Source organism: Synchiropus splendidus, chromosome 2, assembly GCF_027744825.2.
Source record: "Synchiropus splendidus isolate RoL2022-P1 chromosome 2, RoL_Sspl_1.0, whole genome shotgun sequence".
In the NCBI taxonomy this organism is placed as follows: Eukaryota; Metazoa; Chordata; class Actinopteri; order Syngnathiformes; family Callionymidae; genus Synchiropus; species Synchiropus splendidus.
This window is the reverse complement of record NC_071335.1, coordinates 10,717,256-10,742,700: the sequence shown is the minus strand read 5'-3', so window position 1 is coordinate 10,742,700 and position 25,445 is coordinate 10,717,256. Positions and strand designations below refer to the sequence as shown.

Below are 25,445 nucleotides of genomic sequence, written 5' to 3'. Positions count from 1 at the left end.
ATCTTTATTTTAGATTATATAAACATTTGTAAAAGAGACATACAACACATTTTCAATTTCAACACTATATTTAAGAACAATTTAAGTTTTTCCCTCCTCACAAACACTTTTATTTTCATTTAAGGAATTAATATAAACAGATGTTCAATTTGTCACTTGATCCTTTTGAATTGAGATTTAAAAATTCCATGAAAATCAGGTGTAGATTTAATTTTAACGGTCCGATTAATATTGTAACTTGCCAAAGTTGATTTAAAGCTGCGGAATTGTGTTATTATATAGATTTCCTTGTGGAGTAATCAAAAGACTCAGTGGAGGTTGTTTATCCTACTCTAGCATCATGGCAACGTTCAAGAGTTAAAAGAAACAGGTTTGAATTGCAAGTTGATGCTCCTGATCATGGAGAAACATCCAGCTTCAAAACAGCACAACTGCAAGTGAGAGAGCCAGAGCGTCCCTGTTTCCTTGGTGTGCTCAGTTTATAGAGCCTCTTCTCTGGAAGCCTCGGTCAGAGTGGACGGGTCTCTGGTCTTGGAAAGAAACCCAGCTTGTAAATATTTAGCCACACTAGCAGGAATTTCCCATGTGATTTGTCTGTAAACAAAGTGTCTATTACACTGGCTACAGACCTCAGAGTTCATGCTGATAAACATGATGATAGCAGACTTGAATTGACAATGCCAATGAGGAATGAGGGGCAGTGATGATGCAGCGATGGAGAGAAAATAACAAAGTTGTTCACCCTGAATTATGAAATAGGGGGTGACCAGCATGACCAATGCCACTCACTTGAATCTCGTGGCTCCACCTGTGACACTGGAACTCCTCACACTTCAGCAGTGGCTGGACCGGGACCCAGAAGCTCTGAGGTTTGTTGCGTCATTCTGATCAAGCTCAGATATTGTGATACATCTAAATCTAGAAGTTGTTCCAATTGAGAGCAAACTTAGTTTCAATTGTAAATCTGGTCACCCAGTCTTTGTAGGAGCTTTCTCCTTTGACTTTTATAAATGTACAGTTCATTCAGATTCATATGATAGTAAGGAGTCTTCTATCACAGGCAGTATTTGGCACTGACAACAACGTGAAGTGTAAAATCAAAAGAGAAAACAGTTTTGACACAAGGAAGGGGCTCTGAAAACATGACACCGCAGCGTCAAGTTTCAGCGATACTCTGGCCTGCTGCTCAGGTAAGGCGTAGATAACAGACACTCAACAGCGAGGAGGTGGAAACCAGGCGCTGGGAAAGTCAGGAGTGAATCATGGCCTGCTCACAATCTTGCTGCTGGGTTTTTTTTATGCTGGAGCAGTAATGTGAGAAACTGGAACTACTCAGCAGTCTACAGTAGCATCCATGTGACCGCAGCGTTTAGGTGAGGCCACCCCAGATTGTTGAAATACAGGAAGTGCAGGAGGGAGAAAGTCTCTAACAACTTCTGGGAAGTGTCAGGAAAGTTGGAACATGCATGGGGAAGTAGGAGGAGCACAAGTGCGGATCCTTTTTTTTCGCCTCTTACGCATGTCTTTTGTGAGAAGTTGTGGCTGCATTTACATTCTACTTGCATATTATAGCTTCCGGTGACGTTCCTTGTCAAGCCTCTACAAGCCTGCTGGATTTACTCTCACCTGTGTCTGTACTGCAACTCTGGAAGGTCTCCTCAGAATCGAATCACACACACTGCCTCACATAGTTTGGCTTGACATTTAGAGCTTTTCACTTTTTCTTTGGGTAACTGGTTCATACAGAATAGATCATACAGAATAGAGCCCCACTATGCATTCACTGAGAGAGACAACAACAAAAACATGAATTAGATTGTTTGCTATTTGAGTCTACAAAGGAGCGCTGTGTTATAACTGTCTTATATGTCTTCTTTTGAGACAAAAGCGCTTCATTTGATCGTAGAGAAGCCTCTCCTAACGAATATCTGCCGTCTGTGACGGCACGTGTGTGAAGACTTTGCAACACTCCCATCTGCTGACTAAAATAGATATTGCAAGTTCAAAGTGAACAATGAATAATTATAGCACGATGCCCAATCGACAAACATCATCGTTTATTTCTGGAGCAAACACTTCAAGTTAAATAATTCATTTTTTGTTTTCGTTCTACTTTATTCTATTCTGAGCACACGCGCACACATCATTGATGTTTATTACAATTTTAGGGAAAATATATGTCAGTATTCTGTGTCTCACTTTCCCCCGGATATAGACAAAAAGCTCTCTTATTGTGAAGTGTCGACTTCCGTCATCACCCTCATCGACGAAATATGAGTGTGCTGATTATGGAGTGCGTCTCCGCGGTTTTACAATGTTTACACGACGGACTGACTTGTGCTCCGTCGTCGCTTGGGTTTGGCATCTAGACAGTAGCGATATGACGTCACCGCTACCAATATTTAGCCCATGATGCTAACTTGATCATCCAGCTACACAGATGAGAGGTAAGGGTCGTGCTGGCGTCATGCTGCTGTGTTGCTCACAAGCCTCGAAACACATATCTAGTTGTTGTAAAAAGTGTTTTCATACGATGGTATACTAAAATCACGAGGGTTGGTTTTCATTGGTTCGCAGTTATATGACTGAGGAGGTGGTTAGAAGGATGCTTGAGATGGTGAACGACAAGTTTCCCTGCACTGGTGTGTTTTATAAACAAGCTAGGTTTGTTTTGCTGTCTTGTTTATTCGGCTTTAAATGGTTGCAGCTCACAGTTACTGTTTCTTTAACTCGTCCAGGTTCCCCTCCCACCGCGGACTTCCCAGTTCTCGCTGTTGCCATGGAGGTGGGCTGCCTGCCTGTGGAGCTGTGGAGGGTGATCTTGGCCTATCTCCCCCTCCCTGATCTGGGTCGATGCTGCCAGGTGTGTAGGTCCTGGAGGGAACTGGTCCTCTCCCTGGACAACACGCGTTGGAGACAACTCTGCCTGCGATGCCCTGAGTGCAGACATCCCAACTGGCCCAGTCAGCCTGAACAGGAGCCCCCTTCCTGGAGGGAGGCCCTCAAACTGCACACCATGGTAACCCGCACTTGGACTCAAAATGGACCCGATCACCAGGCGTCTGCCTGTCTACACCTTTTCAAACGTAGAAAGAATCGCAGAGTTTGGCATGTTGGTCCGGGGTGCGAGTATGAAACTGTGCGAGGTGCTCTTGGTATGGTCGGGCCGTATGACCGCCTGGTCCTCCATCCGGGGGTGTATGAGGAGCCTGCCGAAATCTTTCTGAAGGTGCCTGTGGAGCTGGTTGGGCTGGGGTCTCTTGGTGAAGTGTCTCTCCTGGTGTGCATGGAGCAACAATGCCCAACAGCCCGGCTGTGTAATCTGGTCTTTATGCCACCCTGGTTCTCAACTGTGGTCTACAAGGTAAAGTAATGACAAGCAAACGCATTCCCTCAATGAAGTCGAGGAACCTTTGGTTACTTCTAGTCAACCACATTTACTACATTTACTATTTACTATCAACAGATAGATTTTTTTGTGGAGTAATTTTATGAATCAACTGTCTCACTGCAAAAAATGTGTGATTTGAATGTTAAATGCTTCTGTTTCAGACATCATGGGGTCACGTCCAGCTTGATAACTGCAACTTCGAAGGGGCCCAACTGCAAGTCCGAGGGCCAGGAACCTGCCAGGCCCGCTTCTGCTCCTTCTCCCAGGGCAGCTCCGTTCATTTAGCCGGTGTTGTCCTCAGTTTATTCGACAGCTGCGACTTCTCTGGAAGTGACACAGCCTCCATTACCGTGGAGGGTCCTCTTGTTTCTGAAAGAAATTGGGCTTGTAAATATTTGGCCGCACTGGTGCGGAATTTCCCATGTGATTTGTCTGTAAACAAACCTCTCCGACACACTGGCCTGCAGGCTCAAGTTACCGCGGACCCTGAAGTTCATGGTGATAAAAAGGCTGATAGTAAAATCGAAGTCTGGCAGGGGAGGAATGACGCTGCGGGACAGTGCACGGTGATCGAAGACAGATGTAGCGATGGAGAGAAAAGTCTGGAGGAGGAAGACAGGGAGAAAATAAAGAAGTCGGTTACACTGAATTATAAAATACAGTGCGACCAGCATGGCCTATCCCACTTACTCAAGCCTGCCTCGGATGGCTCCTTACCTGTTGCCTCAACCCCTGAGCCCCCATCTGTGACACTGGAACTCCTCACACTCCAGCAGGAACTAGACAGGGACCCAGAAGCTCTGCGGTTTGTTACCTCAGTTCTCGGCTGCATCGTCCGCCGCTCTCTTTTCAGAGATGGAAAAGGTGGTGTCTATCTCTCCAACTACGCACAGGCACGACTGGAGGACAATATTTTCCGTGGACTGAACTACGGCGTCCGCTGTATACAGAACTCTGTTGTAAATATCTCTTCCTCCAATAGTTGGTCTCTAAAGGTTTTCATGTTATTCAAGGACATGTGTTTTTCCCCCTCAGATTGTGATGCTTAGAAATGAAGTGTGCAAGTGCCGAGCATCGGGCGTCTTCCTGCGACTCTCTGCTCAAGGATTCATCGCTGAAAATGACATCCACTCCAACGGGGAGGCGGGACTTGACATCCGCAAGGGGGCGAACCCTATCATCGTGGTGGGTAACCACTATCAAACGCGTGTGTGATTCAGAACATTGGCGACATAACACAAGATTCAAGAGGTCTGACGACAAATGACTGTGTCCAACATCTGTGTCCCAATGTTCCACTTGTTCCACAAAAGTGATAACAATAATAATTTAGCTCTGTAATTTTACTCATATAACATAATTTTCCTTCCTCAGTGTAACAAAATCCACAGTGGGCTACGATCCGGTGTTGTTGTCCTCGGCAATGGAAAGGGCTCAGTTCGGAGCAATCGCATTTACAACAATAAGGAGGCTGGAGTATACATTCTCTTCGGTGGGAATCCTGTTGTCAGGTAAGTCAAGGAGTCCTTTGCTTTCAGGCTCATTGTGCGGAGCGGCTTTGTGGAATGGTGAGCAGATCACAAGTTATTAACCAGGCTCTCTTCACATGCTTGACTAAGTGATATCTTTGATGGGGTGTTTGTGTGGTGTCAGGTTTGTGCTTGTCTTTGTCTCATCTGACTGAGGCATCTGAAGACCTCTCCAGTCTCATCCGCCTTGTGTTGCTCTCTCTCCTTGTCCTTCATGGATAATATATAAATCAAGTAGTTGATGGCAACCTTCTCCTCTGAGAAGCAGTGGCTTTACTCCTCGACTCCTCAGTTTTGTACGCCACCCAAGCAAGCACTGCTGGTTCACTTCATCCTATTTTTGGCTGCAAAGGCACCTCTATTTAATGTTTTTACACAAATTGTCCAATACAATTATCACATTACATGTAGGGCAGTGCAGTTATGGCAAAAATCATAGTCAGGAATAGTTTGATTCAAATTGAAATCGCCGTTATTTTTAACTTTATTGAATATTAAATCAAATAAATGACATAAAAATGACAACATATGAAAAAAAAACTTTTTTTTTTGTGCCTTTGAGGGTTAAAGGAGTCACAAAAACTAGGGATGGGACTTTAGGAGATAAATTTTGATTAATTACAGAAAAGAATAGTAACTGATGTAAATAACAGATTCATTGTGTGTGGACTACTACGAAAACATCAAAACAGCCATGATGATGGACAGTAAACTAGACTGCATTGATGGATGAAGAAAGTAAGTTTACTTCAGCATAGAGGATAGCACACGTCAAGGAACGTAGAGCTTTATCACTGCAGCACTTCCACTCTGATGTTGACGCGTGTGCTCACAGCTTCAACTTCATTTTGATCAGTCTTGTAATAAATATTGGAATGTGATTATAAAACCTCTATTTTCCAATGGAGTCCAACAAAGCCCTATGACACATGTGGAACATCAAGCTGCTTTTGAAGATAGAAGCTGTGCTGCCTCACCATCTCAGCTCTGTGGAGCGGCCGCTACTGTCCGTCCTGTTAGAATGTCGAATGGTGAAAGTGAGTGTTTGGCTGATGTCCACTTATCTACGCACGTGTGATTAAATACAAAACAACTGTTGGTGTCGGGGGGTGGGCCGGAGCACCACAGGGGAGATTGTAAGCAATACGTGAGTGGGGTGTGCAGGACATCAATCATTTTATAACAGTCATCTCGATTCATAATCCAGGGAAGCCATCATCCATATCGCTTTTCGATGAATTGCACGGCCTTAGTTTCCTGCCGGCAGAGCTTTGCGTAGCATTTATTAATGGCTGTGTTTTCGTTTTTTTGTTTTGTTTTTCATTGAAGTGGAAACCATATCTCTCAAGGCCTGGCCGCAGGTATTGCCATAAACGAGAATGGAAGAGGAATAATAGTAGGTGTGTGACTTGGTATTTAAAATGATAATACTTTTGAAGATTGAAGAAGAGCACCACTTGTGAGTATCTGATGCACATTTTTGTTGTAGAGAATGTCATCAAAGAGAACCAGTGGGGTGGCGTGGACATCCGTCGAGGGGGAGACCCCATCCTGAGGAACAACTACATCTGTAACGGATACTCAGATGGTGTTGTGGTGGGAGAGCGAGGCCGTGGGCTGATAGAAGGCAACCACGTGTACTGTATGACGCGTTTCAGTATTTGTTCATACTGCTTTTGAATTTATTTGTAATTCCTGCTTTTATTGTTGTGAAGGCAACAAAGGCTGTGGCGTGTGGGTGATGTCCTCCAGCCTTCCGCAGCTCCTGGGAAACTTCATCACCCATAACTGCATGTATGGATTGGCAGTGTTCTGCAGGAAGGACATGGAGAACATTGAGGCTCGGGAGGGGAACTGGAATGGCCAGGAATGGATAGGAAGAGATGAAATTGGAGTGGAAGAAGAAGGACGAGAAGAACAAGAAAATATGCATGAGGAGAGGGAACTGTTCGCCTGGGAGAATGATGAGGACAGTGAGGATGAGCACAACTCAAGCAGCCGTTCTGTCAGTGTGGCCCTGGTCGAGAACAACTGCCTGAGTTACAACGGCGGTGAGAGACTCTGCTGATTTTGACTCTGATCCTGAATTTGAACTTGATGTTTGAAACTGATGGTCTCTTTGTATTTCTAATCTGAACAATATGTGCAGCAGTCGGGCTTTATGTGAAGAGCAGTGAACCACTCAACGTGTTTGCCAACATGGTGAACAACAATCGGGGGACTGGCATCGGAGTGCTGCAGAGCTGCCAGCTGACCCGACTGGTTACCAACTGCATCCTCAAGAATGGCAGAGGTGGCGTGACAGTGGAGAAGGACTGCCGTGTGGAACTGCGTGGTAATGGCGTTTATGATAACAGCAACCACGGCATTCACTTCCTTGGCAACGGGCAGATTGTGGAGAATGATGTCATTGGAAACGGTGGCTGTGGTATTCAAGTGGCTGGAAATATTGATGTTAAGGTGAGGCACGCTGACTTACAATTCTTTATAGTGTCAAGGAATGTGCCTTATGGGGATGACATGACAGGTGTAACCAGATATGTGCAGTAAAGAGTTCTGCTTTGACTGGTCAAAGCCTGCCGCAATGTGAACAAGTAACATCATGCTTACAGCCGGGATCCAACCAACCGGTCGTAAGTCAGATTGGACGTAAGTGGAATGCCATTCAAAATAGCCGACGCAAGGCTTATAGCTACTACTGTAGTGGTAGATGGCTGTGTGAGAGTGAGATGCTGGGATACTGTGCTGCCCTAACTGTTGTACGCGGTACCGGGCTGCTACTTGCTGCAGTGCCAGACATTGAATTAAAAAAAAAAATCATCTGCTGGCCGTAGTCGTAAGTTTGATGTTACTTCTACTAATAACTAACTTGTAGCGCCTTGTTATTGTATCTATGGTTGAGTGTCTGCTGAAAAGATGTGGTGTAATGCTATGAACCACATAGATCACGGATACAGGCGAGGGGAATCAGTTTCTGCCGGGAGTATTAAGCTCTCTGCATTGAGAGGAGCCAGATGCCTCCTGCAATCTCCCTGAGGAGGAGTTTGAAACATGTCAATGTGGGGGGAGGCCATGGCACAGACCCAGGACGCAATGAAGAGATTATATACCACCTGTGTGGACTCCTCCAGTATCTGAGACTTGTGTTCAGTACCACACATTTTCATACGGGAAACTGATAAGAAATGATATTAGAAGTTACTCGGTACTCAATTACAGCTAAAACTAAGGATGCAAATAAATCTGTACTTTGATTTTCTGAGGGAAAAAAACTATTGATCAATCATGATGAAGCTCTCCAAAGATTTCAGACTTCCCGTTCATATTTTGACATAGTTGGGGAGAGGGTTACGCAAAGCTGTGTATGGATGAAGAGGTGGAACTGTACATGGCATCATTTTATTTTTAAGGCATTAAAAAGCCCAGTAGTGAGTGGAATTTGAAGGAGAAAACTACCTGACAAGATTCTCAGTAGACAGTGTTGACGCATTAGGCTTTCTCTTGGATCCAATGTTGCCCCTGCCTGTGGCAGTATTTCCAGATCTTCCAAAAGAATGATTGGGATTGGGATGAGGACACGCTGGCGTGGCTATCATTAGCTCTTTTTGTTTCCCCACTGGTGGTGTTATTTGGAAGACATAGACCTGCTCAGTTACTACAGTAATGAATTAACAATAATGAATAACTGTGGCGTAGTACAGTTTTTTGTCAAAACACCTAGGAAGGCTACAAACAAAACATTGTGAATTTTATCTCCAGAAAGTCACCCTGGCGGCTCCAGGCAGGGATTTAGTCCTGGTTAGAAAACTGGTTCTGACAATCAATCAATCATGCAAGGCCCGGACTTATTCACTATTGAAACAGATTTTCTAACCAGTGTTAGAAAGACATGAACGGCATATTTTTTGTTGACTGTACATGGAACAATCTGTCATTGTTGCTGGGTGTTTTAATGAGTGAGGATAAGCACAGAAGCTTCTTCCCTCTTCGATATTAACATCTGGAGCGTCAAAAACATTTGTATTGAACGTGGCCATTCTGTTGTCATAACCCTGTACGGTGTACTCTGTGAATTACACTGTGAGCATAAAGTGATCGAAATGGTCTTTTGCTATTATTCCAGCTTCTGCGTAACCGTGTGCAACCATGTCAAGGCTGTGGCGTCTCTGTTTCCGGGCCAGTTAAGGGAGCTGTTCGTGACAATCAACTATTCCAAGGTCATCCAGGACACAAAAACAATCTTCTGCTGGCTGATCCTGCAAATGATACCTGTGTCATACGCAACAACAGTATTTTCACGCACGACAGTAGGTCAGTCATCTCCTTCAACTTTTCTTTTCCCCACTCCATTTCAATGTCTGTCCACCAGCCAAGGCCTTTTCCATCTTAAGCCTCAACAGTGGATCAGACCGATCACTTTTCGAAGCACATTCTTAGGAATTTGCTTGCATGCAGTCTGTCTGTCTGTCCCTCTCTATCATGTAATGGAAACAGTCTTTAAGTATCCGTTACTACTTAAAAAACAGTTGTATGTGCTAAAATGTTTACAAAACACTTCCTCAGCACATGCAGACTGTTGAATTTCTGGAAGGCGCTTTCTTCCAGTTCATAAACTTTAAATGAAGAGCCGGAGTAATGAGTCGACCAAACTCGCGCAGCTTTTATGAAAAGGAGAGAATTGAGTGAAAACTGAATGTGGGAGTTGGAATGAGATGAGGAGGGCTTATGTTGTTGTGCTGAGCAAAACTACAGGCATCCACTGAGGCTGTAGTTGAGGGTGGGTTTGTTTCGCCAATGCTAGTCAAATGTTTCTATAAGGCAAAATTTGACTGGTGAATTTAATTAGCCTTTTTCATAACATGCTAGTGGCTAATATTCAATCTACATGCTGCACAGGTTTCAGATGCTTTAGATACACCAGCAGCCATGATAGTATGTGCTATAATAGTAATGCGTTGTTGGACATCTGTATAGACACGTCTTGAAGTGGGTGGTTAAAATAATTCAAGCCCTTTTTCCCTGTCTCATTTTCTGTTATATTTTATGTCCAACATTATGAAACAAAGTTGCAACTTTCATTCCTGCGTGGTGTGTGTTTTGCAGCTGTGCATCTGCTCCTGCCTGGATTTTGAAAAACCCTCTTCCTCGCCCCCTGCCTAGTTCCATGGCTGGCCTCTCCTCTTCTCAATATCCTTCCCGACTTGGCAACTCTGTGACAAACCGCATCAGTGCGACGGTGGAGAGTGGTTGCCATGGCGGCAGTGTATTCTGCTGCATTCTATGAGAACAAAAGCACCTAAACATACAGTGAGACTTCGCCTTAAGGTCAACACGATTACGAAAATACTCACACGATACCTCTTTGACCTGATCGGACAAATGAGTTCAAAAAGAAATGAATGTGCCAATTAGAAATACTGCAGGGAGCTAGTTCTCGTTTGAGAAGTTTTTATTGTTTAACTGCCACATCACTGATCAGTGTGAGCTTTAGAATGAATGTCCTCTGAGTGGTATTAACAAAAGCTTTAATCATCTTCTCCTGCATGCACTTTTACTGGGCCTAATAGTCAAAGGCATCAAAATGTCTGCTCCCTCTGTGCTACTAAGTATAACTGTGCCTTTCATGGACTTTTTGTGTATATGCAACAGAGCAGAGCCAAACTTTTTCTACCCCAAACATTTTCCATTCGAGTGTAAAGATAAAGTCTGAACTTTTAATGGAGGAATTTCAGCATATTTATTCCAAAACCGCACATACTCAGTGGAATAGTGTCAGTGTGCAATATGTGACGTGTACAGATAAGCGTGGATGTTTCACTGCTTTGCTGAGAGTCCTGTCATTTGAATGTTGGTAGCTTTATTGGGTGAAGAACCTCCAGATGTGTCACCTTTTTATTTCTTTAATAAAGGTGTGATTCAACTTTGTCTTTCTTTACAGAACCACAAGTTCCTCTAGGACATCTTTTTGCGTTTTCGTCCCTCCTTGAAATGGTCGTATTTAAGCAGAGGTAAAACTAGTGAGGCCGTCCTGTGTTCTGCCAGCCTTTCCTCTCCTGTTTTGTGAGACATTTTGTTGAGAGTCAGGCCCATTGATTTCGCCATTTCAACTAGCCTGGAAGAAAAGCAAAGATCTGTTATAACGCCACTATTTCATGTGAACTGGCTCGACGGAAAGAGAACTTTATTTCTTACTTGGTCTCGCTGATTCCCAAGTCACAGTGCAGTAAGGTGAGATCTGCAGTCATGTGACCCATGTGCAGCAAGAGAGCCAGACAGAACGTTGCCAACTTGGACTGCATTGTGGAAGACACCATGTTCTGGACTCTGAATGGCACATAAGAAAGTGTCATCAAAAAAAAAGCCTCTTAACTCCATATCACAAATGACAAACCTTAAACTTAAGTTGTCAAACCAAAACAATACTCCGATTGTTTGTCTACAAACTTCAGTTTATGAGGAGGCATATCAAACTCAAGGCCTTGGGGCCACATTCAGACGTGATAAAATATACATGCATCAAATCTTGTCTCCTGCCACTCATACTACATGTCCCACAATACAGTACAACAACTGAATCTTTCGAATGTAAATAAAATGAGAAAATGGTTTATATTATGTCTAAAGACAGCAAGCACCAATGTAAATTCAACAACTCTAAAATGTTGAGTGAACGCCAAGTCCCCACAGTGAGCTAAGAAAGGATATATATACTAGTTACATGGATGTTCATTGATGTTCTATGAGTACATGCAGATCCCTGTAAGAGACTTGGCTCTTGGTTTAACTCTTTCAGGCATCAAATCTTCACCAAAAGATCTTTATAGCCCAACTGGGGGAAGGGCTAGCTGCCTATAAAAAGCTGGGGCACAGAAACTTCGCTCCGTCACCATAAGGATTTGAGTTTGATAACCTTACCTTCCATTCTTAAAGGATTCCACGGTGAAATTCCTTAGAATTTTGTTCTGGATGATGCGAGGGCAGCCCTCCTCCTGACCGACTGTCAAAACACATTCATTGTAAATATCTTGACCGTGTTCTGAGGTTATCATTCATCTGACGTCGACTCACATTTGCGGCTAATGCTTTTCTGTCGCGACAGTTTGAGCAGCAGAGACAGGTAAAAGGAACAGCGGGATATTCTCTCCTGGGCTTTAGTGGCTGTGGGGAGGTTCTCCAAGTGGGCCACAACACTGAGGCAACTGAACACATACAGCTTTAAAAACGAGAAACGCATCAGAGGAAACGTATTGAGTTGGTCAGGCCTCTCACTTTCGTTCATCCTTCATCTTCTGCAGCTCTTCAGGGGTGAGTGACAGCAGCTTTGATCCAGCTTGTTCAAGAGCTTCAAACTCAGCGGGACTCAGAACTGACACCAGCATTAAGGTTCAACTTCGTTCTTCAAGTCTTGTTTTAACTCTAAATGACTGTAGAATCCAGACTTTTAGCAAAAGCCCATCACGTTTACCCTCGTGTGACTGAGCCCTCAGTGCCATTTGGCTCAGCACACTTTGATCACTACCTTCTTTTTCTTTTGGCTCCTCAGTGCCACCGTTTCCAAACCATACAACATTACTGGCCTGACCACCGTTTTGTACACCTTTCCTTTCATCATTGCCGACACCCTTTTGTTAGACAGCGCACCTGACACTTTTCTCCAATGATTCCATCCTGCCTGCACCCGCTTCCTCACATCTTTCTCACACTCTCCATCGCCCTGGACAGTTGAGCCTAAGTACTTAAAATCCACCACCTTCTTTATCTCTGCATCCTGTAACTTCACCTGTCCACTTGGGTCCCTCTCATTCACACACATGTATTCCGTCTTACTGCGACTAACCTTCATTTCTCTCCTTCAAGGCACACCGTCACCTCTCTGACTTATCTTACACTTGCTCTCTGCTCTCACCACAAATCACAATGTCATCTGCAAACATCATCATCCAAGGGGCTTCTTATCTAACCTCATCTGTCAACCTGTCCATCACCATGGGAAACAAGAAGGGGCTCAGAGCCAAGCCTTGGTGCAGTCCCACCTCCACCTTGAACTCCTCTGTGTCACCTGCAGCACCGTCTTACATCTGGCATACATATCCTGCACCACTCGAACATACAATATTTAGTGCGAAACCACCCGGGGTCTTCTGATATCCCCAGACTGAGGGAAGGATACGCTCGTCGAAATCGTAGACATCCTCGGGTTTCTCTGCGTCAGCATTGCAGGGAGGCAGGTGGAGCAGGTGGTCAGCCTGAGACTCGGAGTCAGCCACTTCCTGCCTCAAAACTAAAGGAGACACAAACAAGAGCTCACACTGACATGAAACCAACAACTGCACTACAGAATATAAAACTTGCCTTCCAAGCCCCTCTCGCTGATCACCGTGTTCGCAGCCTTGGTCACTGCATGCTGTAGAGTTTCATTGCCTACCCTGTTCAGCCTCCGCGAGCTCAGCGCTCTCTTCTGCTTGGTGGTGCCAAATGCCTCAATAAGAGAGTCCACCTAGAGGGAATGCAATACATTAGCTTTGCTTATTGCTTGTATTTCACCTTATTTACCAGGCATCAGCTTGACTCATTTGCATAAGAGAACCTTGCCCCTACAGTTCACTGAAACCTGCCCCACCTTTGTGGCATTAAGGTATTACAGTAAACGGTATGACAGTTACAGACTTCTGTTATCATTATTGAAGCCATGGAGAGAGAATCACTTCATTTTGAATTGTTCAACCATTTCTGCTGTGATTTATAAACATAAAACTGACATGTCTTGGTCAAAAACCTGACTTAAGAGTTAGAAGGGCATTTTGTGCATGAACTAGTATGTGTCCCCTACTTTGTGGGGACCAATTCTTGACAAAACACTAAAATGTAAAATATGGTCCGCACAAAACCATCGTGAGGACTGTATGACTTTGTGGAGACATTTGGCTGGTCCCCATGAGGGATTAATGTGAGGATGAAAGACTTCAAAATAACTCATTATAATTGGTTTCAGTTTGGTTCAGAGTTCTGGTTAAGGTGAGCCATTTGTTTTGGATGGTTAGGTTTATGGGGAGAGGATGGGAAATGTCCCCACACAGCATAAAAACAAGATATGTGTGTGTTCATACCTTGTCTCTGTAAGACCTTGTCTCGTCCTTGTTCTTCTCTGTCTGGGTCGTCTCTCCTGACGAAGTGAAAGTTATTGCATGTGACACCTTGAAGCTGAACATTCGCAGAGTACATTGTCAAAAATGGTCTTGTCCAACACAAGTCATAATGTCTGCTCAACAATACCTAATGTAAATTTTTCAATTCATAGGAAGCAAACAGACAGATGTGTTGTCATAAATGTGTTTAACATGGGTCTTTAAATAATTCTAAAAAGCTTTTAACTCTAAATGTCACTTTGGTTGGGACAATTGAGTCAGCTTGGTTAAGTGTTGTCCACTAGTGTACTAATGTGACACTGTTGTTCCGTTCTATTCGTTTAAACTCACACAGAAGCAAGAAGGTCATCCTCTGTTTTCACTTAACGTTAAGAACACTACAGTGTGTTAAACCCAAGGTCAGGCTCGAAGAACACTTGGTGTTCTAGATGCAGATTGTTGCAGCCGTATCTCATCATCTAATGGGAATTGTGCATTTATAATACATTATTAATATTATTCATTGTTTGTGCTACTATTAAAGAAGTTATTTACAGATGCAGGAATGCTGAATGAGGGAGTGTGAGGTGTATTTCCAACACATCTCACCTGGTATGACTGGGCACATGTTGAATATCTGGGCATTGTGCAGCTCCATCGTCATGGTCTTTTTGTTCAACACTCCAACATAGTACCTGAAACAGAAACAGTCTTCATTTAGTTTTCTTTTATTACTATAAAAAGTTCAATAAGACATGTACACATACTTGCAGAGATTGTTGCACTTCAGTTCTGCTGTTCCAAAATTCTGTCCAGCATATGCTAATCTGTCTGTTTCAGCAACCTAGCCAGGAAAAGCAAGCAAACATTTAGAGTCGTCTCAATGTTAGGTTATATGAAAACCTAAAAATATGAAAAACCTAAAGATACTATTGGTCATTTGCTGTCATCATTCAACTCATTAACATTTAAGTGTGCTTTTGTTTGAGTGCGTGTGTATACCAGGATTCTCCTGCGCTTTTTTCTGGGGTTGGTCTCATCCGTGTCCTTGTAAAAGGAAAACGCCAGTTTCTCTGCATTTTTGACGTTGCCATTTGAAAAGCGAACTGAAAAGTAATGACAAGAAAGGATTACTGAATTCGAACGGCGAATATATTGACAACGTGGGCATAATTGTGTTCTGTTTAAAACGGCCTCCGATAATAACGTGGTAACGGTAGCGCAGAGTTTTGATATCTACGTATTCGTCTTGGCGTTATTTATGCCGTCAACACGTTCATGAAGTTACCTATAGCTGCTTTTTCGGTCTCAGTTTCTTCCTTACAGCACATGAGCGAGCAGGAGGCAGCCATGCTTGTTGACATGTGTAGCGACACACAGGAAGTGCACTAAGACGCTTCCGTCATACACTTACGACGCTTCCTAGCCAAATAAAGAAAATCAAAGCTAAAGAGAATCTAGATCACCCATTGAGGTGCTATTGATCTGGCGTTTTTTTCCTTAGTAATATGAAAGTCGAGATTCATACTCACTATTGAGCAGTGTGTATCATGCATGCAACTTCCGGTTTGCCCTTTCTAAGTAAAACATGACGCGCGGTGACTCGTGTTGCTTCAGCAAATCTGCTCTACATGGTAACTTGACCACCAGCATTGTATTATGTGTTGCATTTCAAGCTTTTCAAGCTGAGAAATAAAGAAATCTAGTCCCGTTGAATGGGGATTAGCCATCAGATGAATGATTAAGGTAGTTTTTTTTGTGTTTAAAAAACACATTAATGATTCACATCTGAAAGTTCAACTACTTTGTCTTGTTGGTGGTGTCCTCACCCCACACGCACCACCTTGTCTTATTAGAGTATAGAAGATGTTAACCAGTCTTTGTTACTGTGTAATACACGGCACCACCACCTTGCAGCTCTTCACCTCGGACAGGTCACGGACGACAAAAGTAAACACAGCGCCATCTTGTGAGTCTGCACGGTAAACCCCGTGTCTGAGAGCTGTTACAGGGTCGTCTATGTGTGACTTCCAACAACCCACTTCTGTCGCCAGAATCGAACATATTCGACTGTTTTCTGACGCCGAAGGTGACCGAGGAGTTTCTCTGGCGATTTACAACGAGAAAATCGCTCGATTGTTCAGTGCGACGAGATGGCTGGCGACCCGGTGTGACTGCTAGTGGCTAAGTGGCAGGTTACTAGCCGCTAACTTCTTCGTTTCCTCCGGGGCGGGCGATTTTTTTCAACGACGCTTTTGAAGAAGGAGAAGGTATCAGTTCAACGTGTTCTTCAAATTAATAAGCGTTTACATGTCAAATGTCATATTTGCTTTACATTGAAAAGGAAAGGAAATGTCATGCTAGCACCTGGCTAGCGGTTTCAGTTTGGCTGTGACTGCGGCAAAGCTCCCTTTCTACCCACAAACTCGAGCCGTTTTGGGGTGTGTCTTGTCGACAACTGCCCGTATCTGTCAAAAGTCACCCACAGAGTTAAGTTTTAATATGTGTTCGACTTGTTCCCTTAGGGAGTGATATTTGTGAATAGCATGAAAGCACAACCAGTTGCTTGCAGTGTCTCAAACTAGTTGTTGTCAACATACTAGTCAGCCACTCTATTTGGAATCCCTGTCTTGATAAGAGTGGTTTTCTATTTTGCGTTTTATTGTGAATCTTAACGTTTGTTTTTCAGTGTCATGGACTTCCCGGGCCACTTTGAGCAGATCTTTCAGCAGCTCAACTACCAGCGTGTTCATGGTCAACTGTGTGACTGTGTGATCGTGGTGGGCAGCCGCCACTTCAAGGCCCACCGCTCGGTGCTGGCAGCCTGCAGCACCCACTTCAGAGCTCTGTTTACTGTTGCAGAAGGCGATTCCAGTATGAATATGATCCAGCTTGACAGCGAGGTACGTGTTTTTGTAAAGAACAAAACAAACATGCTTTTGTGGTCTGAGGGGTGGTGTATTATAATCTTATTTCTCTGCACTCGGGTGTTGAATCAGTACTGATCTTTAGAATGAGCGATGAAATGGCTGCTGTGGATTGGAGTGAAGAAAGACTAAACTTTTTTTTATGTCTCTCAGGTGGTGACGGCTGAGGCTTTTGCTGCACTGGTTGACATGATGTACACCTCAACACTGATGCTGGGAGAGAGCAACGTGATGGACATTCTTCTAGCAGCTTCCCATCTCCATCTGAATAATGTAGTCAAAGCGTGCAAGCATTACCTAACCACGAGAACGTTGCCCTTGTCCCCATCCTGTGAAAGACCGACTCATCACCCATCGCAGCAGGAGCAGCAAAGGCACCGCCATCAACAGGCAGAGTTAGCCGTGAACAATTCCATGGCAGCTAATGCTAATTTGGCTAATGCCGCCACATCCAAGTTGCAACGTTCGTTTTTGCTTCAACAGCTGGGACTCAGTTTGGTGAGCTCTGCTTTAGGTGGGATGGAGGACGAGGCTGTGGGCAGTCGAGTGGAACAAAGAGCCTCCTTCCCGATTCGACGCTTCCATAAACGCAAACCCAACTTAGGGTTGTCAGAGGAGAGACCCCGGCAGAGGCCACGCCCCTCAGGCGCCAACTTGGGTCTCCTGGCAGAAGGAGTGCACAGGGAACAGAAGGATGGAGCGCTGCTGTCCCCAGACTCGCACAAAATGGGTGATGACTCCAAATTGGATGCTGGGATTTCTGACCTGGTCGGAATGTCTCAGGACGACCCCCAGATGCCCAGCCAGTCAGACAGCGGGCGCTGTGAGAGAGAGGACTTCGGGAGGCTGGAGGGAGGAGTGGGCAAGGAGGAGGACATGGACGACGGGGATGAGCATGACAGGACAGGCCTGAAGATCAAATCGGGATCAGAGTTGGAGGAGACGGAGGAGCAGGAGCAGAAGGTAAATACATAGTGATATTCAGCCTTGGATATGAATGGACTGCGTGTGTGGGTCTAAAATAGTCATATTTCATGAATAAGTTTGACCCTTCTTAATTGCGTGGTGACATGATCATCCTGCGACAGCACAGCAACTTTATCATTGAGTTTTCTTGTTCTTCTGAGAAAGAACATGTTTAGTTTGCAGTCATAAATGTGCCACATTTTTATGAACCAGGCCAAGGATATTTGCTTTAAGAGCTGTTCTTTTTTCTCCCAGGTCGTGGTTAAATGTGAGCCCCTGAGCTCCCCTGAGCCAACCGATGAAATTAGCGACGTGACATCACAGGCAGAGGGCAGCGACAGAGCAGAGCCTGGAGGGCAAGAGGAGGAGGAAAAGGTTGAGCTGAGCCCCGAGAGCAGTGACCGCAGCTTCAACTCTGAACCGCAGTCCAGTTCCCAGCTCCTTCTCAAGACTAGTATCGGAGTAGGCTCTGGAGCCTTCGGGTGTAGCAGCGGGCTCACGCCCAAGCCTGGTTTCAGTATTTCTAACTTCCTTGGATCCAAGGATTTTGGAAATGCTGGCAAGGGGATGATCACAGGCGAGGATGAACTTCCTAACACGACGACTGGAGAGGCAGTATCTCATCATTTTCTTCTGAGGCAAGATGCGTCCACTTCTCCTGGCTCTGCTTCTTCTTCACTGATGCAGTCACACTCACACAGCGGAGAGAGCCGCAGCAGTTTCAGTGAAAACCTGCAGACGGACTCTCTCTTCATCCCCCCGTTACATGACAGTTTGGGCAGCCCCAGAGGAAACAGGGGAGTGAATAACCCCAGTCACGCAGCTGTGGATCCATTCAGCTTGGACTTCCAGCGCTCCAGTTTAGGGCTGCACTCTCTCGGACGTCCATCCCGAGGGGCGGGAGGTGGGACTCCTGCGGCTCTTGGTTATCCTTGTTTCAGGCGTATTGCTCCAAAAATGGCCAGCAGCATGGGGGGCGAAGAGGGCGTGGCTAGCGCACACCAAGATGCTGCATCTTCCTCTGCTAGCATAACTAGTCCCTTGTTGCTAAATGAGAGTGGGGGGTATGAGATGAACAATGGGAGGCCCACCTCTCTTCCCCCGCAGCTGACCAGGGCGTCTGCAGATGTCCTGTCTAAGTGCAAAAAAGCCCTGTCTGAGCACAACGTCCTGGTGGTGGAAGGAGCTCGGAAATACGCTTGCAAAATCTGCTGCAAAACCTTCCTGACGTTGACTGACTGCAAGAAGCACATCAGAGTTCACACCGGGGAGAAACCCTACGCTTGTCTGAAGTGCGGGAAACGTTTCAGCCAGTCATCGCACTTATACAAGCACTCCAAGACCACGTGCCTGCGCTGGCAGAACACTAACATGCCCAACTCTCTACTGTAGGACACCTTCCCAAGGTCACGTAAGAGCCCGGGTCTGTTGGTGTCTATCATTTATCTCATGATTGCAGACCAAGGAAGGAAGAATGTTGCGCTCACTTGTTTTCTAATGGACTCGCTTTGCTTTAAAAGGAACCTTGAACTGACTCTGAACTCATTGTCTAGTCTCTTGTTTCACTTGGTTGAGGAAAATGAATCTTTGAGATTACAGATGCCATCCGATGGTGCGTAGCACTCTTGACAGTGTCAAAGTCGGCACTTGCTATTGTGTACACAGCATCAATGCCTGTTTTCCACAGCCAAGTGCTAAGATGCAGATGACATAGTTATTCCAATGTGATGTAATGTAAAGAGTTTTAAACTGGTGCCTTTCTCTGCGCGGGGTGAAGAACAAAACAAAGGTGGGCGTCAAAAAACGTAACCCCCAAATCAGAGGTCTTTGTTAGTGTAAGATAAAGTTTAGGTTGATGTGATTACACGTTTTACCAACTGGATTTGGTAAGAAAAGTGAAGCTAGCCTGTTCAAAGTGACGGTAGGGAGTGTGTTCTTGTTGCTCCAAAGGTTGTGGCTGCCGATTGTCACAATATTGACACTGCAGTAGCTGTGCAGCTCACACACACTCTGCTACTATGTCCAATATGTGCTGCAGTGAAAACTATTGAAGCCAGTTTTATGGTTAGACTTGTAACATAAACGTTGCCTCAATCTGTCCAGCGTTTTTCGTTCCTGTGAAATGTTAAACTTGCAACCAGCGACAAGTCATTTTAGGTAAGACTGTGTGACCTGGAAACAATTCTGTCAATGGTGCCTCAATTGCAGTCCAAAAGTCAGCCATAACATGTTGTGAAACTATCAGAATGGGCGAAGAATGACAGAGAGTGAAACTCACAGATGAATGTAGGATCAGGATAGTTACCATTGGCGTACAGTTAATAAAACTGTCACGCCTTATTAGCACCTGCCGTGTCAGTGGTGGGCCAGTTCATTTATAATCCACTCCAAAGATCAAACAGCATTGTCAACACTGAATTGTAACACGTGATGCTAATGCACATTTCTAACTGCAAAAGATGAAATATTTTTAACGTTGTGATAGGTAATGAAGCCTGAGGAGTTTCAGGTATGTAAATATTGCTTTAGATGTCTTCATGAAAGTCATCATTGTGCATTGGTTTTTAACAGGATACTCATCAGTAGTAGAAAATACCTCGTTTTAACTGAGGAATAGTTTTTATTCTTAAACAAATTCATCCTCTATAATGTAGAAATCGTAGTCTCTGTCACGCTTCATCTGGCTCGTGTAACTGCAACACTCAGAGGACACGATTATGACCTTCATTTCTCTGTCAGATATTGAACTGCATATCAATACTGTAAATACATACAGCATCAATGGTAGATGGTTGACATTAATCTTAAACCAATGTTGTTCAGTGCTGTATAAGTCAAGCAAATTGTTGATACTGTTTTAATCTGTGGTTGCTTCCTCTGTATGCTGGCTTCTATTGTGTCACTAACACCGCTGAAAAGAAAATTCGGCGCCTTATCCTACTGTACGGTCACCCCACTCTACAGGTCAACAGGATATGTTTGGACCCAATTTATAATCCTAAATTTGTATGTATTTGATGGTAGCTATTATTTCTTATTTCAACAGCACACACATACAGTTGGCTTCTTCCTTCTGTGCTGAGAATTGGGCCAGTTGTTGTAACAGTGCTGTCGTCTAACATCATTCTTCTAAATCTAAAGTCATGAATCATGCCAAAATAGTGAAACCTCTTAGAAGGAAGACCAAGGAAGTAACTGCCTTACGCCTTTTAGCTTACAAAGCAGGGCTTTTGTTGATACCTAAGTGAAATATTTTGTGTTGTTTTCATGTTAAAACTAACAGTGTATCTACAAATATAAAGTGTTAGTGTTGTCAAGCACGTTCAGTTGTTGTTTAGACTGAATAAAAAGACCACAAAGCTCATCTCTGTTGTAAGTTTTTTTTTCCTTCTTCAAAATCACTAGTTGAACAGTTTATTTGTATTTTTCTCACAGTTTTAGTTCCTTGATCATTGGCTGCCCTTTCAATCCAAGAAGCAAGTTGTTGGCTGCCAGGGCGGACATTGCATTGCGGGTTGTATAAGAGGCGCTAGCAATGTGAGGCAGGATCACTGTGGAGGCAGAGGCAGGGGTGAAAAACTTCATCATGCAAGGAGCCAACATTTCAAAACCCTGTGCAAGTCACGGGCCAAACTGAATTCACATTTACTGAATCTGTAAATGTCGTTCTTTGACAGGAAATCTAAAGTGAACTGGTTATCAGTGTCCCTTTACATTACTCAGGGTTCATTTTAATATAAGTTTAGCTTCAGTACACATTTGTGCTCCTCCACCTCGCTTGACTTGCTACAAAGGAGACACTTTTGCTTCTTGTCAAAGGACTAACTTGCATCCACTTTCCCCTCTTCCAATTTTCTTCTACCTGCTTCTTGTTCAGGCGTTTTCCAGCTAAATTGTAGACATTTATAGTCTCCACTTGCTAGCCTGTCGAAGCACCAAGTTTGAACAGTGACGGTCTAGTGATCTAGTTTGATGCTTCAACAGCATTTTGTATTATCAACATTATGACTCCACGCCTGGTTTCTTTTCTTTAAGACCGACAAAGAAAAATTGGATGGTTGCATTCAAGGGCAAACTCAATCCATCAATATTGTAGCCAGATTAAATAATATATTCCTATCTAATCCATTTCCATCCAATAAATAAAAAATAAATTTCTGCACTCAAAAGCACATTTAAACGCATTGGAAAGATGAACTCCATAACGCTCCCTTGAGCGGCTGACAGGCCATTGTGGTGAGTGACAACAGTAGCTGCAGTTTTGGAAATAATGGAGGCACATACTCCCAGTGATATAAATCAGATTTTCAGCTTTATAAGTTTGCAGTATGGAGAACTCACCACAGTTCTTAAGGGTGAAGAGTGGGTGACTGGTGGGTAGTGGTTCAGGGACTGTGACATCAAGACCCGCCGCTGCAATTTGGCCAGTGGAGAGTGCTTCATACAGGTCATCCTGGTTCACCACCCCACCTCTGGGAATTGAGACATATTATGGAAATGTGACACAACATGTGGTGGTTTTTGTTTCCTTGAACCCAGTACACTTGAGCGCAGGACATGGCTGTGATCACTCTTCTGTCTCTGTTCTCTGAAAACTAAACTGAAAAGAACCTGACTAAATAAGTGACCTAGCGCTCCCCTGTGACCCTTGGATCGCCCCTGTACAATTGCAAACATGCTTGTTCGCGGTGGGTCCACCTGCTCGTGTTGATGAAGATGGAGGTCTTCTTCATCTTTGAGAAGAGGTCCTTGTTGCAGATCTTCTCTGTCTCCGGTGTTAAAGCGCAGCACATGGTTAGGAAGTCCGACTGCCGGGCAAGCTCGTCCATAGACACTATAACAGAGCATCAACAGAGGATGAACGCTGTTGGATGTTTGTGTAGAGTACTGACTTTCTACTCTTCTGTTCAGAGATGTTCCCCCATCATCACAGTCTGTTGGGTCATTCATTATCAGTGCATTTTCCTTCATACTATCATGTATTATTATTAACAATTGAGCTGCCAATTTATAAAGCTTCACTGTGGTGAATGTATCACCCATCGTTGCTGACATAACACCAAGTGTTCCGGCTGGGCTCTCACCAAACTCTGCATTGATGGCGCTGGCCAGCTCCGGTCTGGGTTCTATGTCTGTGTAGATGAACTTTTTGACCTTAAAGGGAGCTAGACGCTCCGCGATGGCCACACCTGAAAGCAAACAAATGCACCGTGAGGCACTGAAGGTTTTGTAGGTTCAGCCATCATCTCACCAATTCTCCCCAGGCCGAAAATGCCCACCGTGCTGTTGGCTAGTTCGTAACCACACAACCACAGAGTCCTCCAGGTGCCCCACCCACCGCTGCAGAGAGTCAACCATACAATCAGACCACACCTGTTCAGTATTGAATTCCTAACTGCTTGTCATGAACTTTACGTCTTGGCTTCATGTGTGGCTTCGATGAGCCTCCTGGAGGTGGTGAGCAGAAGAGCAACAGTGAGTTCAGCCACAGCATCAGTCAGCACTTCAGGGGTGTAGCCCACACGGATCCCCCTGAGACGGGACACAAGAGCAGCAGCAAGTGACATGTTTGCTCTCTCTGTGGACTCATTATGTTATATTATCCTCTTGGTATTTCATAAAAGATATTTTTCATCACTCTCTCTTCTCACTCACATCTTGTTTGTCTTTTCACGGATTGTTGAATGCAATATAATTTTCGTCAAACATCTTCTGTCATGTTAAATTTTAATTTTAGACTCATACAATTTGTGACTAATATTACTTGTACACAAAACCTCTGTACTTTTAATCTTTAATTGTTTAGCCAAATTGATTCGAACTGTCTCACAATTATCCCTTATTCTTGTTCAGCATTGTGTCTGCAAATCAAGCTAAGCTGAATAATCTTAAAAAACAAGTCATTCAAATCACCTTTTCTTCAGCTCCTCCAAACTGAGATGGTCAAACCCCACAGACATCGTGCTGAGCACCTTCAAGTTCGGTCCTGTAGTTAAAATCACGCCAACTTCAAAACCAATTCTACTTGCAGATATTTATATTTGGGGCTTTGAAAACCTGCTGCATCCAACAGCTCAGCGTCAATCTTCTCTGTGAGCACGCAGAGCAAAGCATCCACGCCTTTCACTTTCTCAAGAAGCTCCTTTCTGGGGACAGGGACGTCGTCCGAGTCCCACAGCTCAAACTGGACCCTGCAATGATGACGTTCATAGGTTTCATCTGAAATGCATCCTCGGCAGCCATCGCTCGATCCCCTCAAACACATAGATTTGGTATTGAATTAAATTGATATTTTGTGCTGAGGAAATAATGGGTTCATCAACACAATCATGTAAGGTAGGGGAAATGTTTTACAACGCAAAAGATGTATCTGATGAAGTCAACTTTATCTACTTTTATCACAAATGATTGCTCATTCATGAAACTTCGTAAGTCAAGATCAAACGCAAGAATAATAAACCATTTTTCACATTGAAATTAAATTTCTTCATAGATAAACACTATCACAACACAATCGACTGATAAATAATATTATATATAATAATAACATAATATTAAAATAATAATGCAATAAGAAATTATAAGTAAAAGAAATACCGCAATATATCTAACATTCACTAAGTTAAAATACATCACATTGGGGATTTTTCCTCACAAGCAAATCGTCAAGTTACATCTCGCGAAATCAACTTCCGGAAAGCACTTGAACGCACCTTGGAATCACCTTTGCTCGTGTCCCACTGATAATATGGAATAGCTGACCAGTTATCCGCATAAGGGAATTACTACATGGATGTTTCTGGATCATATTTACTGTAAATAACGACGGCGACTTGAAACTATTCCACGCAATTTTGGAACAAGTCAAGATTAGGCAGAAAAATAAACGTCAACATTGGTTCAAACAAAATGTGTGGAGTGAAATAAACGCTCACTGTCCAGATTCCCGGAGGATCTTCAGACCGTCAGGAGGAATCTGTCGGGTGACGTACACCCGAGGAAGCGTGGACATCTCCCGCTGCACCAGGTTGGAGAGGCCCCCGGCACTGAGAGGCGTTTGGAGGAGCTTCGGCAGGCGCCACAGCGTCACACAGCCGCGAAACATTTCCACCAGTTAATTAAATATGAGGACAGAGGATGGCAAAACGTCAACCAGGTATGAAGTTCAGACTATGTTGACAGAAATGATTTGGTTCTGACTTGCGTTCAGAGGGAGGGCCTTCATGGACCCTGGCCAATGGGGTCAGAGGGAGGGAGTCTGAGGGTCCAAGTATCAAAACCAAAATAAGTCACAGGATTTAAAATCTCTTACATCCGTTTGCCTATAGGCGATAGTCCTCCTGCAAGATCATTGCTATAATAGCAATAATAGATGTACATTTCGGTCCACAATATCCTACTAAGAGTCGTGTCGCTTTATCAACTTGGTAGGGGGGCGTAAATGTTTCACTTGGCTGTTGAACTTTGCTTGTTCAAACAGAAAAAAACACTGATTTCTATAACCAAA

General features: G+C 44.0%; 4 protein-coding genes across 11 annotated transcripts; 2 read left to right on the top strand and 2 right to left on the bottom strand.

Moving 5' to 3' along the window:
- Nucleotides 1-768: 768 nt before the first annotated feature.
- LOC128754509 (F-box only protein 10-like) lies at nucleotides 769-10,843 on the top strand. Of its 7 annotated transcripts, none has more exons than XM_053857186.1 (12): nucleotides 2,252-2,447; nucleotides 2,578-2,642; nucleotides 2,739-3,364; nucleotides 3,553-4,350; nucleotides 4,427-4,576; nucleotides 4,766-4,902; nucleotides 6,250-6,320; nucleotides 6,410-6,562; nucleotides 6,636-6,971; nucleotides 7,073-7,380; nucleotides 9,044-9,231; nucleotides 10,024-10,843. In XM_053857186.1, the coding sequence occupies exons 2-12, from the start codon at nucleotides 2,582-2,584 to the stop codon at nucleotides 10,202-10,204; spliced, it is 3,009 nt and encodes a 1,002-aa protein (XP_053713161.1). In that variant the 5' UTR covers nucleotides 2,252-2,447; nucleotides 2,578-2,581; the 3' UTR covers nucleotides 10,205-10,843. The 7 variants fall into 7 exon arrangements, with proteins under 7 accessions (XP_053713164.1, XP_053713161.1, XP_053713160.1 ...); XM_053857185.1 differs by having other exon boundaries at nucleotides 7,070-7,380; nucleotides 10,024-10,831; XM_053857188.1 differs by having other exon boundaries at nucleotides 2,578-2,664; nucleotides 7,070-7,380; nucleotides 10,024-10,831.
- LOC128754510 (DNA-directed RNA polymerase I subunit RPA49-like) lies at nucleotides 10,633-15,413 on the bottom strand. Its single transcript, XM_053857193.1, has 12 exons — nucleotides 15,334-15,413; nucleotides 15,048-15,151; nucleotides 14,813-14,889; nucleotides 14,655-14,740; nucleotides 14,028-14,083; nucleotides 13,273-13,417; nucleotides 13,091-13,201; nucleotides 12,190-12,286; nucleotides 11,989-12,119; nucleotides 11,836-11,917; nucleotides 11,113-11,244; nucleotides 10,633-11,032 (listed from the first exon to the last, which is right to left on the bottom strand). The coding sequence occupies exons 1-12, from the start codon at nucleotides 15,407-15,409 to the stop codon at nucleotides 10,873-10,875; spliced, it is 1,257 nt and encodes a 418-aa protein (XP_053713168.1). The 5' UTR covers nucleotides 15,410-15,413; the 3' UTR covers nucleotides 10,633-10,872.
- Nucleotides 15,414-16,000: 587 nt separating this feature from the next.
- On the top strand, nucleotides 16,001-21,302 carry LOC128754712 (zinc finger and BTB domain-containing protein 5-like). 2 transcript variants are annotated; one of them, XM_053857532.1, is made up of 5 exons: nucleotides 16,001-16,315; nucleotides 16,390-16,534; nucleotides 16,735-16,948; nucleotides 17,126-17,935; nucleotides 18,194-21,302. In XM_053857532.1, exons 3-5 carry the CDS (start codon nucleotides 16,739-16,741, stop codon nucleotides 19,328-19,330), a joined length of 2,157 nt encoding a protein of 718 aa, XP_053713507.1. In that variant the 5' UTR covers nucleotides 16,001-16,315; nucleotides 16,390-16,534; nucleotides 16,735-16,738; the 3' UTR covers nucleotides 19,331-21,302. The 2 variants fall into 2 exon arrangements, with proteins under 2 accessions (XP_053713507.1, XP_053713506.1); XM_053857531.1 differs by lacking the exon at nucleotides 16,390-16,534.
- LOC128754713 (glyoxylate reductase/hydroxypyruvate reductase-like) lies at nucleotides 21,296-25,134 on the bottom strand. Its single transcript, XM_053857533.1, has 9 exons — nucleotides 24,874-25,134; nucleotides 23,996-24,129; nucleotides 23,852-23,924; nucleotides 23,354-23,470; nucleotides 23,190-23,278; nucleotides 23,023-23,127; nucleotides 22,637-22,772; nucleotides 22,280-22,410; nucleotides 21,296-21,489 (listed from the first exon to the last, which is right to left on the bottom strand). The coding sequence occupies exons 1-9, from the start codon at nucleotides 25,041-25,043 to the stop codon at nucleotides 21,368-21,370; spliced, it is 1,077 nt and encodes a 358-aa protein (XP_053713508.1). The 5' UTR covers nucleotides 25,044-25,134; the 3' UTR covers nucleotides 21,296-21,367.
- Nucleotides 25,135-25,445: the final 311 nt, after the last annotated feature.